The sequence below is a fragment of the Pseudophryne corroboree genome, chromosome 11 (genome assembly GCF_028390025.1).
Source record: "Pseudophryne corroboree isolate aPseCor3 chromosome 11, aPseCor3.hap2, whole genome shotgun sequence".
Taxonomy (NCBI): Eukaryota; Metazoa; Chordata; class Amphibia; order Anura; family Myobatrachidae; genus Pseudophryne; species Pseudophryne corroboree.
Genome location: NC_086454.1, coordinates 42,749,613 through 42,762,888, shown reverse-complemented (window position 1 = coordinate 42,762,888; position 13,276 = coordinate 42,749,613). Strand labels below are relative to the sequence as shown.

At 46.7% G+C, this 13,276-nt stretch overlaps 1 protein-coding gene and 1 long non-coding RNA gene across 4 annotated transcripts in view; one reads left to right on the top strand and one right to left on the bottom strand.

The window, feature by feature from the left end:
• LOC134969891 (uncharacterized) overlaps positions 1–13,276 on the top strand; it is a 189,286-nt gene that overhangs the window by 87,653 nt on the left and 88,357 nt on the right. The gene's annotated exons all lie outside the window — the stretch shown is intronic.
• LOC134968588 (uncharacterized) overlaps positions 1–13,276 on the bottom strand; it is a 141,097-nt gene that overhangs the window by 75,391 nt on the left and 52,430 nt on the right. For both annotated transcript variants that reach the window (XM_063944083.1, XM_063944082.1), the window contains exons 5-6: positions 7,164–7,625; positions 4,259–4,618 (exon numbers count right to left, since the gene is read on the bottom strand). In XM_063944083.1, the coding sequence (XP_063800153.1) occupies positions 4,259–4,618; positions 7,164–7,625 (822 nt within the window). The remainder of the gene's footprint in view (positions 1–4,258; positions 4,619–7,163; positions 7,626–13,276) is intronic.

Below are 13,276 nucleotides of genomic sequence, written 5' to 3'. Positions count from 1 at the left end.
AGTCAGTAAGGATAAGAGGAGATGAGATATCACACAGTACAGTCAGTAAGGATAAGAGGAGAGGAGATATCACACAATACAGTCAGTAAGGATATGAGGAGATGAGATATCACACAGTACAGTCAGTAAGAATAAGAGGAGATGAGATATCACACAGTACAGTCAGTAAGGATAAGAGGAGATGAGATATCACACAGTACAGTCAGTAAGGATAAGAGGAGAGGAGATATCACACAATACAGTCAGTAAGGATAAGAGGAGAGGAGATATCACACAGTACAGTCAGTAAGGATAAGAGGAGATGAGATATCACACAATACAGTCAGTAAGGATAAGAGGAGAGGAGATATCACACGGTACAGTAAGTAAGGATAAGAGGAGATGAGATATCACACAGTACAGTCAGTAAGAATAAGAGGAGATGAGATATCACACAGTACAGTCAGTAAGGATAAGAGGAGATGAGATATCACACAATACAGTCAGTAAGGATAAGAGGAGATATCACACAGTACAGTCAGTAAGGATAAGAGGAGATGAGATATCACACAATACAGTCAGTAAGGATAAGAGGAGAGGAGATATCACACGGTACAGTCAGTAAGGATAAGAGGAGATGAGATATCACACAGTACAGTCAGTAAGAATAAGAGGAGATGAGATATCACACAATACAGTCAGAAAGGATAAGAGGAGATGAGATATCACACAGTACAGTCAGTAAGGATAAGAGGAGATGAGATATCACACAGTACAGTCAGTAAGGATAAGAGGAGATGAGATATCACACAGTGCAGTCAGTAAGGATAAGAGGAGAGGAGATATCACACAATACAGTCAGTAAGGATATGAGGAGATGAGATATCACACAGTACAGTCAGTAAGGATAAGAGGAGATGAAATATCACACGGTACAGTCAGTAAGGATAAGAGGAGATGAGATATCACACAGTGCAGTCAGTAAGGATGAGAGGAGATGAGATATCACACAGTACAGTCGGTAAGGATAAGAGGAGATGAGATATCACACAGTGCAGTCAGTAAGGATGAGAGGAGATGAGATATCACACAGTACAGTCGGTAAGGATAAGAGGAGCTCAGATATCACACAGTACGGTCAGTAAGGATAAGAGGAGATGAGATATCACACGGTACAGTCAGTAAGGATAAGAGGAGATGAGATATCACACAGTACAGTCAGTAAGGATAAGAGGAGATGAGATATCACACAGTACAGTCAGTAAGGATAAGAGGAGATGAGATATCACACAGTACAGTCAGTAAGGATAAGAGGAGCTGAGATATCACACAGTACAGTCAGTAAGGATAAGAGGAGATGAGATATCACACAGTACAGTCAGTAAGGATAAGAGGAGATGAGATATCACACAGTACAGTCAGTGAGGATAAGAGGAGATGAGATATCACACAGTACAGTCAGTAAGGATAAGAGGAGATGAGATATCACACAGTACAGTCAGTAAGAATAAGAGGAGATGAGATATCACACAGTACAGTCAGTAAGGATAAGAGGAGATGAGATATCACACAGTACAGTCAGTAAGGATAAGAGGAGATGAGATATCACACGGTGCAGTCAGTAAGGATAAGAGGAGATGAGATATCACACAGTACAGTCAGTAAGGATAAGAGGAGATGAGATATCACACAGTACAGTCAGTAAGGATAAGAGGAGCTGAGATATCACACAGTACAGTCAGTAAGGATAAGAGGAGATGTTAGTAAGGCTAAAGGGGGGTACACACGGAGAGATCCGTGCTTAAATTAGTAATTAGAAGTTAAGCACGGATCTCTCCCTGTGTATGTCCCACAGCGATATCGATGTACGGCCCCGGCCCCGGTGCTAGATTGGCCTGCATGCAGGCTCAATCTAGCACATCGCTCATTTCACCACTGGGTGAAATAATTGCCCCCACCGTCCCCCTCCTCCTTTCAGCACACATCGCGCTGTGTGATGAGCGGAGGAGAGATGTGTGCTGAGCGTTCTGTGCTAGATCGCTCAGCACACACCTCTGGGTCCATCCCCCTCGTGTGTACGGGTGTTACGAGGAGCTGAGACATCACAGATATCACTAGGTATGATTGATAAGCCAGACATTGTGTCAGCGTCCAGGGGCACTAAAATGCTTTGAGGTTGGAGAGGGGCACCGAAAAAATTACATATTGGCGCTCTCTCAATTCCCCGCCCCAAGAGCAGGGTAGCGCATACCCCCGGATCCCCGCGGTGACTTGTCCTTTAAAAAGTGTGCTCTGTGATGCTTCAGCATGCTATGCCATACTCTCCTCTCTCGCTGGCTCTTCACAGATGCATTATCGGGAGGAGGCGTGGCCATGCTGAGCCTGCTGGGACATCTCCGCCTCCTACCAGTAATGCATCTGTGAAAAGCCAGCAAGACAGGAGAGCATGGCATAGCAGGCTGCTGCAGCACAGAGCACACTTTTTAAAGTAGAAGTCACAGCGGGGACCCGGGGGTAAGCTCTCCACCTCCCCAGCACCTGCGCTGTTGTCATATTTTGGGGGGGAGTGATGTGCGGGGCAATGTAAGAACAGTCAGTGCACCTGCAGCCATAAGCGCTGATTCCGTGGGTGCTCCCGGGCCCGAGCACCCACGGCCAGTCCTAGGACCATAGGCGTGCGCACAGGGTGTGCTGAGTCTCAAATATAATAAACAATAATAAGGAGGTACATTCAATATCACTATTTAAAAAGTATAAAGTAAAGTTATTTCTAGTATTAAGAGCTAAGTATAAGCTCTTTAAGAAATAAATTCTGGTTGGCAGCATCATTTCTGCTTTATTGTGTGAACCCAGGTTCACTTCAGCTACTGCAGAAGGCTTATCATGGTGGTGGGGCATTTAACAGGCTTGAGCACCCACCAGTAAATACATAAATCATCACCTCTGCCTGCAGCTTTCTGCAGGTGCCGCTGCCATATTGTAGTGGGTACAGTGGCTGCCGGGCTGCATGTGAGATCTCGCAATAATAGCAATATCTCGCGCATGGCCAGTGAGGCAGCCGAGGGGAGAGACACAGTGGGGTATATTTACTAAGCTCCCGATTTTGACTGAGTTGGTGTTTTTTCATCAAAGTGTCATCTCGGGAATTTACTAAACTCAAATCTCGGCAGTAATGAGGGCATTCATATTTTTTTTTAAGTCAAAGAAAAAAATACGAATGAATACACCATCGGTCAAATACGCCTGTTATTTTGTACAACTCGGTAATTTACTAAAAATTCGAATTCACAATCACTGCCGGAAATAGCCAAACACTGGCGTGAAAAAATGCAAATCGCCTTTTGTGTAAAAAAAAGAATATTGTTTTTTTGTAGCAGAACTACAAGTCCCAGCAAGCCTCCCCCGCAAGCTGGTACTTGGAGAACCACAAGTACCAGCATGCGGGGGGGAAACGGGCACGCTGGTAACTGTAGTTCTACTACAAAAAAATACCCAAATAAAAACAAAACACACACACCGTGATAGTAAAATTTTATTAAACATACAGGCACACTTACATACATACATACTTACCTATGTTGACACGAAGCAGTCGGTCCCCTTGTCCAGTAGAATCCCGGGGTACCTGTAAATAAAATTATACTTACGAAAAAAACCGGGGTAGATCGGTCCTCTTCTTAACAGTTACAATCCACGTACTTGGTAAAAACAATAAACCGAAATACCCGGACCACGCACTGAAAGGGGTTCCATGTTTTCCCTTTCCCCGACTGGTGGGACCCCCCCGTGACTGCTGTCAAAGAGGATCCCTTCAGCCAATCAGGGAGCGCCACGTCATGGCACTCTCCTGATTGGCTGTGCGCTCCTGAGCTGTCAGGCTGCGCACTGTAGATACAATGTAGCGCATAGGCGCTACATTATTTCCAATGGTGGTAACTTTGCGTTCTGCGGTAGACCTCGAGGTTAAGTGGGATCACTCTTGTGGTTGGGGGAGTTTTTATTTCTCTACTCTGGCATTGCGATGTTAATACATGTCATCGCTACTAAAGAACCATGTCGGCGCGATATGTGTCAGGATCATACATCTACCCCTGACGCTGGTGCTGCTGTATAATTCAATGTAATACTTAATCACATTATTACAAAATGCATCGGAGTAGCATAAAACCAAATCACCATCCTCATAGTGCCCCTGCAGCCATCTTGCCCAAGAATCCCCGGCACACCCCTGAGTACAGGTTATATGTGTATGGTATAGATTCTGTAGTCTAGCACTCACCGGTAACCTCCATATCCAGTACTTGCTCTGCTCTATGCGCTGTGGCAGGGTGATGGGTTCTACAAATATATTTCACTCCTTGATCTTCATTCACATTTGGTTTAATCCTTAAAGCACTTATACAGCTGTAAGATTTATTATCGTGCTCAATCTCCTGCGCAGTGTGTGAGTATCTGTTATCCAGAATCCTGGTTCCTGTACCATCCCGCGTTACAAGTTCTGTTTCCTGGTTCTGATCCTTCCTCAGCCAAGTGACAGACAGAGCTCTGGGTTTATATCCATTAATGGGACAAGTCAGCGTCACCGTCTCATAATGCGTCAGTCGATCAGGAGCCATTATTGTTAACAGTTTGGGAGCCACTAGGAGAGAATGAAACAATGAAAGATACATTTACCTTTCCTATTTTCACTTATCTTGGACTCTTACAGCAACACACTCTACTTGTTATCTGCCCTTTCCTAACCATTTAGAGGTCTGCAGCTTTAGACCATCCTATGAACAGTCAGATCAGAGGCAATGGGGGTCAGTCCGAGTTGTTCGCTCGTTGCCGATTTTCGCAACGGAGCGATTAAGGCGAAAATGCGCATGCGCATGGTACGCAGTGCGCATGCGCTAAGTAATTTAGCACAAAACTTAGTAGATTTACTCACGTGCGAACGAAGAATTTTCATCGTTGAAGTGATCGGAGTGTGATTGACAGGAAGTGGGTGTTTCTGGGCGGAAACTGACCGTTTTCTGGGAGTGTGCGGAAAAACGCAGGCGTGCCAGGATAAAACGCGGGAGTGTCTGGAGAAACGGGGGAGTGGCTGGCCGAACGCAGGGCGTGTTTGTGACGTCAAACCAGGAACGGAACGGGCTGAGCTGATCGCAGTGTAGGAGTAAGTGTCGAGCTACTCAGAAACTGCTAAGAATTTTCTATCCGCAATTCTGCTAATCTTTCGTTCGCAATTCTGCTAAGCGAATATACACTCCCAGAGGGCGGCGGCCTAGCGTGTGCAATGCTGCTAAAAGCAGCTAGCGAGCGAACAACTCGGAATGAGGGCCAATGTTCTGATCCACAAAAGAGAGATGCAGTAGTTCCATATATGCCCAGCAGGTGGGGGTGATAGCAATGCATTGACTGTGGGCCGCATCTGTGACTTTATGCTAATGCTAGTACAAGCCCTTCCCTGATGTACATCTGTTCGCCTGCATGTGCAAGGACTGGGACACCCATTTTGTCTATATTTAATCGCAACCATTATGAAAACTTGCACCCTCCACACGCTAGGTGCAGAATCTCCACCAGTGTACGGCTTCCGATGTATGCGGTAAAGCGTCTGAGTTCGCACCCACTCCTGCGATACTCCCATAACATAGAATGCATATGGGTATAAATGAAAAGCCACATACCAGTCACCGCCTAGGAATGCAGCTCTCTCAGTCAGCCCTGTGACTGCTTTTAGATGCATGCACAGTTGAAAAACATTGACAACTTGCGTGAATATTGGAGTGTGTTCAATTCAGGATCTGGCCTGTGGCTCTGCCAGTGCTGCATCTATATATTATACATTCACAGAGATAGCTCTCCCTGCTTGACCCATTTCAGTCTGGCTTTCTTCCTCTTCACTTCACTGAAGCAGCCCTCACATTGTCCTCCATGCTGCCAAATCCAAGTGCAACTACTCTCTGCATATTCTACTTGACCTCTCTGCTGCTTTTGACACTGTGGACCTTGGTCTACATGATACTGCTCCCTCCTGGCTGTCCTCCTTCCTCTCTGACTGGTCCTTCTCTGTCTCCTCTCATGACTCCATCCCCCATCCCACTTCCATTAGTGTCTCCCCTCTCCTTTTCTCTCTCTATACATCCTCTTTAGTTGAGTTAATTTGCTCTTTTGACTATATCACCTCTATGCTGATGATACTCAAATCTACCTTTCCTCCCCTGACCTCTCCCCATGCGCTCCTCAAACATGTATCCAGCTGTCTCTCTGCTATATCTTCATGGATGTCCCAGCACTTTCTTAAACTTAATATGTCTAAGACTGAGCTGATCACCCACCCTCCTGCATAACCTCACCTCCTACAATTGTATTATCTATTGATGGCACTACTATCTCCTCTAGCCCATGTATTGGGTCTTGGAGTTATCCTTGATTCCTCCCTCTCCATCAAACCACACATTCAGTACCTCTTGAAGTCCTGCCGTTTCCATCTCAAAAATCAATCCAGGACCAGACCCTTTCTCACCCTAGATACTACCAACACCCTCATCCACTCACTGGTCATCTCAAGATTGGACTACTGTAATCTCCTCCTATCTGGCCTCCCTGACTACCACCTCTCTCCACTCCAATCCATGTATGCTGCTGCCTGGCTCATCTCCCTCTCCAAACGTACATACATCCGTCTCACCTCTCTTACAAGCCCTACACTGGCTCCTCTTCCCCTTAAGAATCCAATTTAAGCTTCTCTAACTCACTTTCAAGGCCATCACATATTCCTCTCCCATTTACATATCTGACCTTATCTCCCTTTACACTCCCACCCACCCTCTTCGATCCACAGAAGCATGCTGCATCTCCTGCCAACTGATTACTTCCTTCCATTCATTATTCCAAGATTCTTGCCATGGTGCTCCCTACCTCTGGAACTCCTTCACCTTCTAACTCTTGGTTTCTGCCACCATGATGCTTACTTCAGTTTCATGTTCCTGATGTATCAAGGTTTATATACCCTGTACTTGTCCTACATTATCTTGTACTGTAAGTTGCTGTTTTCTTTTTGTTGCTCATTTGTTTATGTACTTTGTTAGGTGCTGCAGAACCCTTGTGGCACCATATAAATAAAGGATAATAATTATAATAACAACAACAAATCCCTCCAATAAATGAACCTCAGATCTATCAGAGACGAGCCTTACCTCCAATGACGTTCAGTGTTCTCCGTACAGAGATCGGTGACCTCAGAGCCAAGTGCTCTACATGTACAGACAGTTCTGCTCCGTTATCAGCAAAGCTGGGGGTTATATGAATAGAACACTGACAGCTGGAAGTACCAAGTCTGCTGGTCTTTATAACAGGAACCAGTTCTAGCTGTAGGGGTCTCTCCTGGTGATTTGCAGCCCCATTAATCAGCCCCTGCTGTTCCTCCACACCAATAACCACACGGTCACCCCCAGTGCTGTCATCTCTCGTCATGCGGGCTGGGGGAATGGGGTCTCCGGATTTCCAGGTGTGGAGAACACTTATCATCTCTCCTCGTCTCAGATGTACAGAGATTTTAATGTCATTGGGCCTGAAGCCCGTGATCTGACAGGTAAGGGTCGTCCTGGCCATGTCAATCATCTGCTCATTTCCCAAAATCTCAGAAAGTCTGGGTGGCCCTGTGGGAAATAAATATCATACATTCACTTGTGTTGGTGCAGGGGCATAGACTGGGCTATATATACAATACACAGAGATGTTTGGGGGTGATAAGGGGTATCCCTGCTCTCTGGAGACAGGCCGTGGTTAGAGGAGGGTGAGATGGGACCTGCTGTATACTGGAGGTATCCAGCCTCAGGTGAGATATATGTACAGGCTAGCACTGCACCCTACAGGTAAAGGTGCATATAGGGCAGGCTTTTTCAACCAGTGTGCCGTGGCACACTAGTGTGCCGCGACCAGTTGCAAGGTGTGCCGCGGAGCCAGAGCAGCTTCCTGCACCTTCAGAGTGAACTGTTGGCCCAGGCTCTTCTTAGAGGATCAGTTGTGCTCTGGCCGTGACCTATGCCTTAAAGATGCGGCGGTGTGATATCATAGGTCACGGCCGCCGTGTATCACCACCCAGCTCACCCGCCTGCATACACATCTTCCAGTTCCTGCCTGCATGCACAGCTTTCCTTGCCGACCCACATCCACACCTGCCCGCCCGCCCGCTGCTCAGTATTCGCAGCACTCCACTATGAACAACCCGCACCACTGAGGAACAAGGAGGAGGACAGCTGACCGGTAGGGGCTAATATTTGTTATTTTATTTCTCCTGTGGGGAACAATAGGATTTCAATAGGATTTATGTGGGGAGAATAAGGATTTATGGATTTATGGGGGTACAATGTGAATAATTCATGTGCTATGTGTCATAGATCAAATTAATCATCACAGTTTCTTTTTCATCCACTAGGGGTCACTGGAGTACTCTTGGGATATGGACGGTTCCACTGGAACTAGGCACTGAACAGTTAAACTTTGACTATACCTCCCCTCCATATCCCAGAGTACCTCAGTGTTTTTTCGGTGCTCACAGAGCAACTAGGCTTGTGGAAGTGGATCCACAATTATTGATTTTTCTCTTTGATTATTTTTGAAAACATCCCTTTCCCCCTTCCAAGAAGGCGAGGGTTTGGGATAGGGAAAGCTGCTGATGCAGCTGTGGGTGTCGGACCTCTCTAGAAGAGCTCCCTCATTTCCACGTGCAGGACACCTGCAGTAAAAGGCTGACAGTGCTTGCAGAGAAGCCCCGTCATTGCCCTCACCACAGGGTCAAGGTATGTGTTTGGGGCGGTCAGCTCATGCTGCCGCCCCGCTCTGTGGGATTACTGTGTCTGTGTATTGTGCCGTGCGCTGCCCGCAGCCGCCCGCTGCCGCTTTCAGCGCCGCTGTGAACACCTCTCCCGCCGAGCTCAGCCACGCTGGTGCATAGCCGCTCCACGGCTCCATGCGGCATATCGTATGGCACTTCCGGAGTCATAGCAGCGGTCTCCGGATACAGAGTAGCGGTACACGGAGCACGGGGGAGAGAGGGAGGCACACACTTCTTTATCCAGGGTGTATGGTCTAACACAGAGCCAGCAGCACTGTATAGATAAGTAACAGGAATGGCATATATACATTTAAGTATAATCTGCTGCATAAGTTAAATGTTTGCACTTTGTGATATTCTGTGAGCATGGGGACATATTAAACCATGCTTCCTGTTTTTCCTGTTTCTCTCCAGATTTTCCTGTAATACATCTCTCCACCATTGAAGGCGCAGGGGTGTTAGGGGGATTTTGGGATCAGGCATATTACTGGCACACTTGGCCAGATATATAGACACCTTAGTACTATTTACTGAGTCGCACAGGTTTTCTCTCTCTTGTCTTTGTATTTATATTGTTATTTTTTTTTAATTATTATTTGCATAATGAGTAAGACATTATAAGTCTAAGAAGCTGTTTTTCTGCAATGTTTGTAAGGGTGTATTACCTGACGGATTTACCACATGTAAAGTATGTGTGGTAAATTCTGAAACAAATACAACTCCTGCTCCGGTTCCAAATCCAGTTTCTACCCCGGACCCGCCATGGGCTATATTAGCAGATGTTTTAGCTGGTTTGCAATCAGAGTTGGCCGCCTCTCGGCAGGAGCGAGAGGCGGCAAGATCTGAATCTAGGGTGAGACCGCTAGAACTTCCTGAGGGGTCTCAGCCTTACCAAAGGTCCAGATCCTCTTTGACTAAAGGGGATAAGTTTCATTTTTCTTATAAACTACCGGTTTCTGCTATGTTACTGTCTGATGATTCTTCACCAGACCTCACTGTACAAGATGTGGGTGAGGAGGGCGAAGTAGACCAGCAGTCAGAGGGTGACGATTTTGACAGGCCGGGTATTGATAATCTCATCAGAGCAGTGCGTCAGTCTCTAAATTTTACAGAAACTGAGGAGCCTCTGACAAATGATGAGGTCGTTTTTACTAAACGACAGAGAATTCCAATTTGTTTTCCTGTGTCATAATCTCTTAATAAAATGTTACTAGAAACAAGGAAGAATCCGGATAAACGGTTTTCTGTACCTCACAGATTTAGGTCTAGCTATCCGTTTCCAGATTCTATGACAGCTACATGGGAGAATCCGCCGTTGGTGGATTCATCTGTGTCTAAACTTACAAAGAAATTAACCATACCAGTACCAGCTGCAACTACACTCAAGGACCCTTCGGACCGTAAAATAGAGGTTATGCTGAAGTCCATGTATACAGCGGCAGGAGTGCTGCTTAGACCTGGGTTGAGTGGCATTTGGGTAACTAAAGCTCTAATGGTATGGATAACAGAACTCAGATCTGCCTTAACTGATGATCATCTTATACTTCTCGCTGATCAAATCTGGGAAGCGGCTGACTATTAATGTACAGCTTCTACTGACGTCTGTCAGCTCACTTCTCGCCTTTCATCATCACTAGTCACAGCACGACGTGCACTCTGGCTACGTTCTTGGCGAGCGGAGACAGAGGTCAAAAAAGGAATAGAAGCATTACCTTATGAGGGCGAGAAGTTATTCGGTCCTGAATTGGACAAATGGATTTCTGAGGCCACGGGAGGGAAGTCGGTTTTCTTACCATTTCCTCCAACAGTGCCTAGAAAAAGATATTCTGGACCGGCGTTCAAATCTTTTACACCTCAGTCCTTTCGCGGGCGTGGCAGGGGAACGGCCACACCAGGTAGACGAGGTCGGGGACGTAGTTTCCAACGAGCCAATACCACTCGTCAGGATACTAAAGTCACCGGTAAGCCAGTGGCATGACGGGCTCCCAGCCCATCTCGGTTCTCCTATTGTAGGAGCACGTCTTCAGTCATTCCAGTTGGCGTGGCTTCAGACATCCACAGATGGGTGGATCTGCAATCTAGTTTTAACAGGTTACAAAATAGAGTTCGACTGTCTCCCGCCAATGCGGTTTTTCAGGACAGGACTGCCTCTGTCGGACGACAAGAGGGCGATTCTGCAGACTGCCATTCAGTCTCTGCTGGACGCAGCAGTTTTGGTTCCGGTCCCTGTGCACCAACAGGGTCAGGGTTATTATTCCAGTCTGTTTGTGGTACCGAAGCCGGATGGCTCGGTCAGGCCAATATTGAACTTAAAGGGCCTCAACCAGTACGTCACTTACTACAGATTCAAAATGGAATCTCTACAATCAGTAATTGCAGGTCTAGAGCCACAGGAGTTTATGATTGCGCTGGATCTCAAGGATGCGTACTTACACATTCCGATTTGGCCTCCTCATCAAAGGTTTTTGCGGTTTGCAATACGACAGAACCATTACCAGTTTCAGGCTCTACCGTTTGGCCTCTCGTCAGCGCCTCGGGTATTCACCAAGGTGATGTCTGTGATGATAGCTCATCTCAGATCTCTAGGAGTGATAATAGTTCCATACTTGGACGATCTACTCATCAAAGCTCCGTCTCAACAAATCCTCCTTCAACAGGCATTGCTGACATACAATGTACTGGTTCACCACGGTCGGATTGTCAACTTCAAGAAATCACATCTAGTTCCGTCCCAACGACTTCAATTCCTAGGTATGACTCTCGATACGGTAGACCAAAGGATCTACCTACCTGAACAGAAAGTACAGGTCATTCGTCATCTGGTACAATTAGTGCTCAAGCCACGCACAGTCTCGGTTCATTTGTGCATTCGCCTCTTAGGCACAATGGTGGCGGCTTTCGAAGCACTTCAGTTCGGAAGGTTTCACTCACGTCCTTTTCAACTGGATGTACTCGCACAGTGGTCGGGCTCGCACTTACAGATTCACCACAGGGTAAGGTTGTCTCCAAGGACAAGAGTGTCTCTACTCTGGTGGCTCAGGGTACAGAATCTAACCGCAGGAAAACAGTGCAGCACCTGGAATTGGATAATTCTCACGGCAGACGCAAGTCTCAGAGGTTGGGGAGCTGTAGTTCAGAATCTTCAGCTCCAGGGTCTCTGGGCAGATCACGAAAGATTGCGGTCTATAAATGTCCTAGATCTCCGGGCAATTTACAATGCGTTACGACAGGCAGTGCACATGCTGCAGGCTCAGGCAGTCTAGGTGCAATCAGACAATGCGACGGCGGTCGCATACATCAACAAACAAGGCGGAATGAGAAGCCGCATGGCAATGCGGGAAGTAGCTCGAATCCTCAATTGGGCAGAATACCACCAGGTCATATTGTCGGCAGTATTCATTCCGGGAGTGGACAACTGGGAGGCGGATTATCTCAGTCGTCGGGATTTTCATCCAGGAGAATGGGCATTAAATCCAGACGTATTTCTCATGCTGGTCCAGAGGTGGGGTTACCCGCAGGTGGACTTGATGGCATCTCGCCACAATCATCAAACGCCCCAGTATGTATCCAGAACGAGAGATCCAGAGGCAGTGGCGGTGGATGCTCTCACAGTCAGGTGGCCATACAGTCTAGTATATCTGTTTCCACCGTTTCCGCTGCTCCCTCTATTGCTAAAACGGATCAAAAGAGAGTTCGTCACAGTCATACTAGTGGCGCCTCATTGGCCACGGAGAGCTTGGTTTTCGGATCTTCGCGGATTACTCGCAGACGATCCTTGGCCGCTCCCACTACGTCCGGACCTGTTACAACAGGGTCCATTTCTTTACCCCGATTTAGCGCGGCTGCGTTTGACGGGGTGGCTGTTGAGACCGCCCTCTTAAGAAGAGAGGGCATTCCAGAATCAGTCATTCCAACCATGTTACGAGCTAGGAAGCCGATAACGGCAGCTCATTATTATAGAATTTGGCGTGCCTATATAGGTTGGTGTGAAGCTAGGAAGTTTCCAACTTCATCTTTCAAGTTATCCCGTCTTTTGTTATTTCTACAGATGGGATTAGATGGAGGTCTACGTTTATCCACACTAAAAGTGCAGATATCTGCTTTGTCAATTTACTTTCAAAGACAATTGGCTCTTTTGCCATCAGTACACACCTTTCTGCAAGGTGTCCTCAGAGTACAGCCTCCATTCATTCCACCTACAGCGCCATGGGACTTGAATCTGGTTTTAGATTTCTTACAGTCTTTTCATTTTGAACCCTTACAACAAGTGGATATTAAATTTCTCACTTGGAAAACAATTTTTCTTCTAGCCTTGGCTTCGGCAAGGCGAGTTTCAGATTTGGGTGCCTTGTCATGCAAGCCACCATATTTGGTGTTTCATGATGACAGAGCGGAACTTCGGACGAATCCCGCTTTCTTACCAAAAGTAGTGTCATCTTTTCACATCAACCAACCAATAGTAGTTCCTGTGTT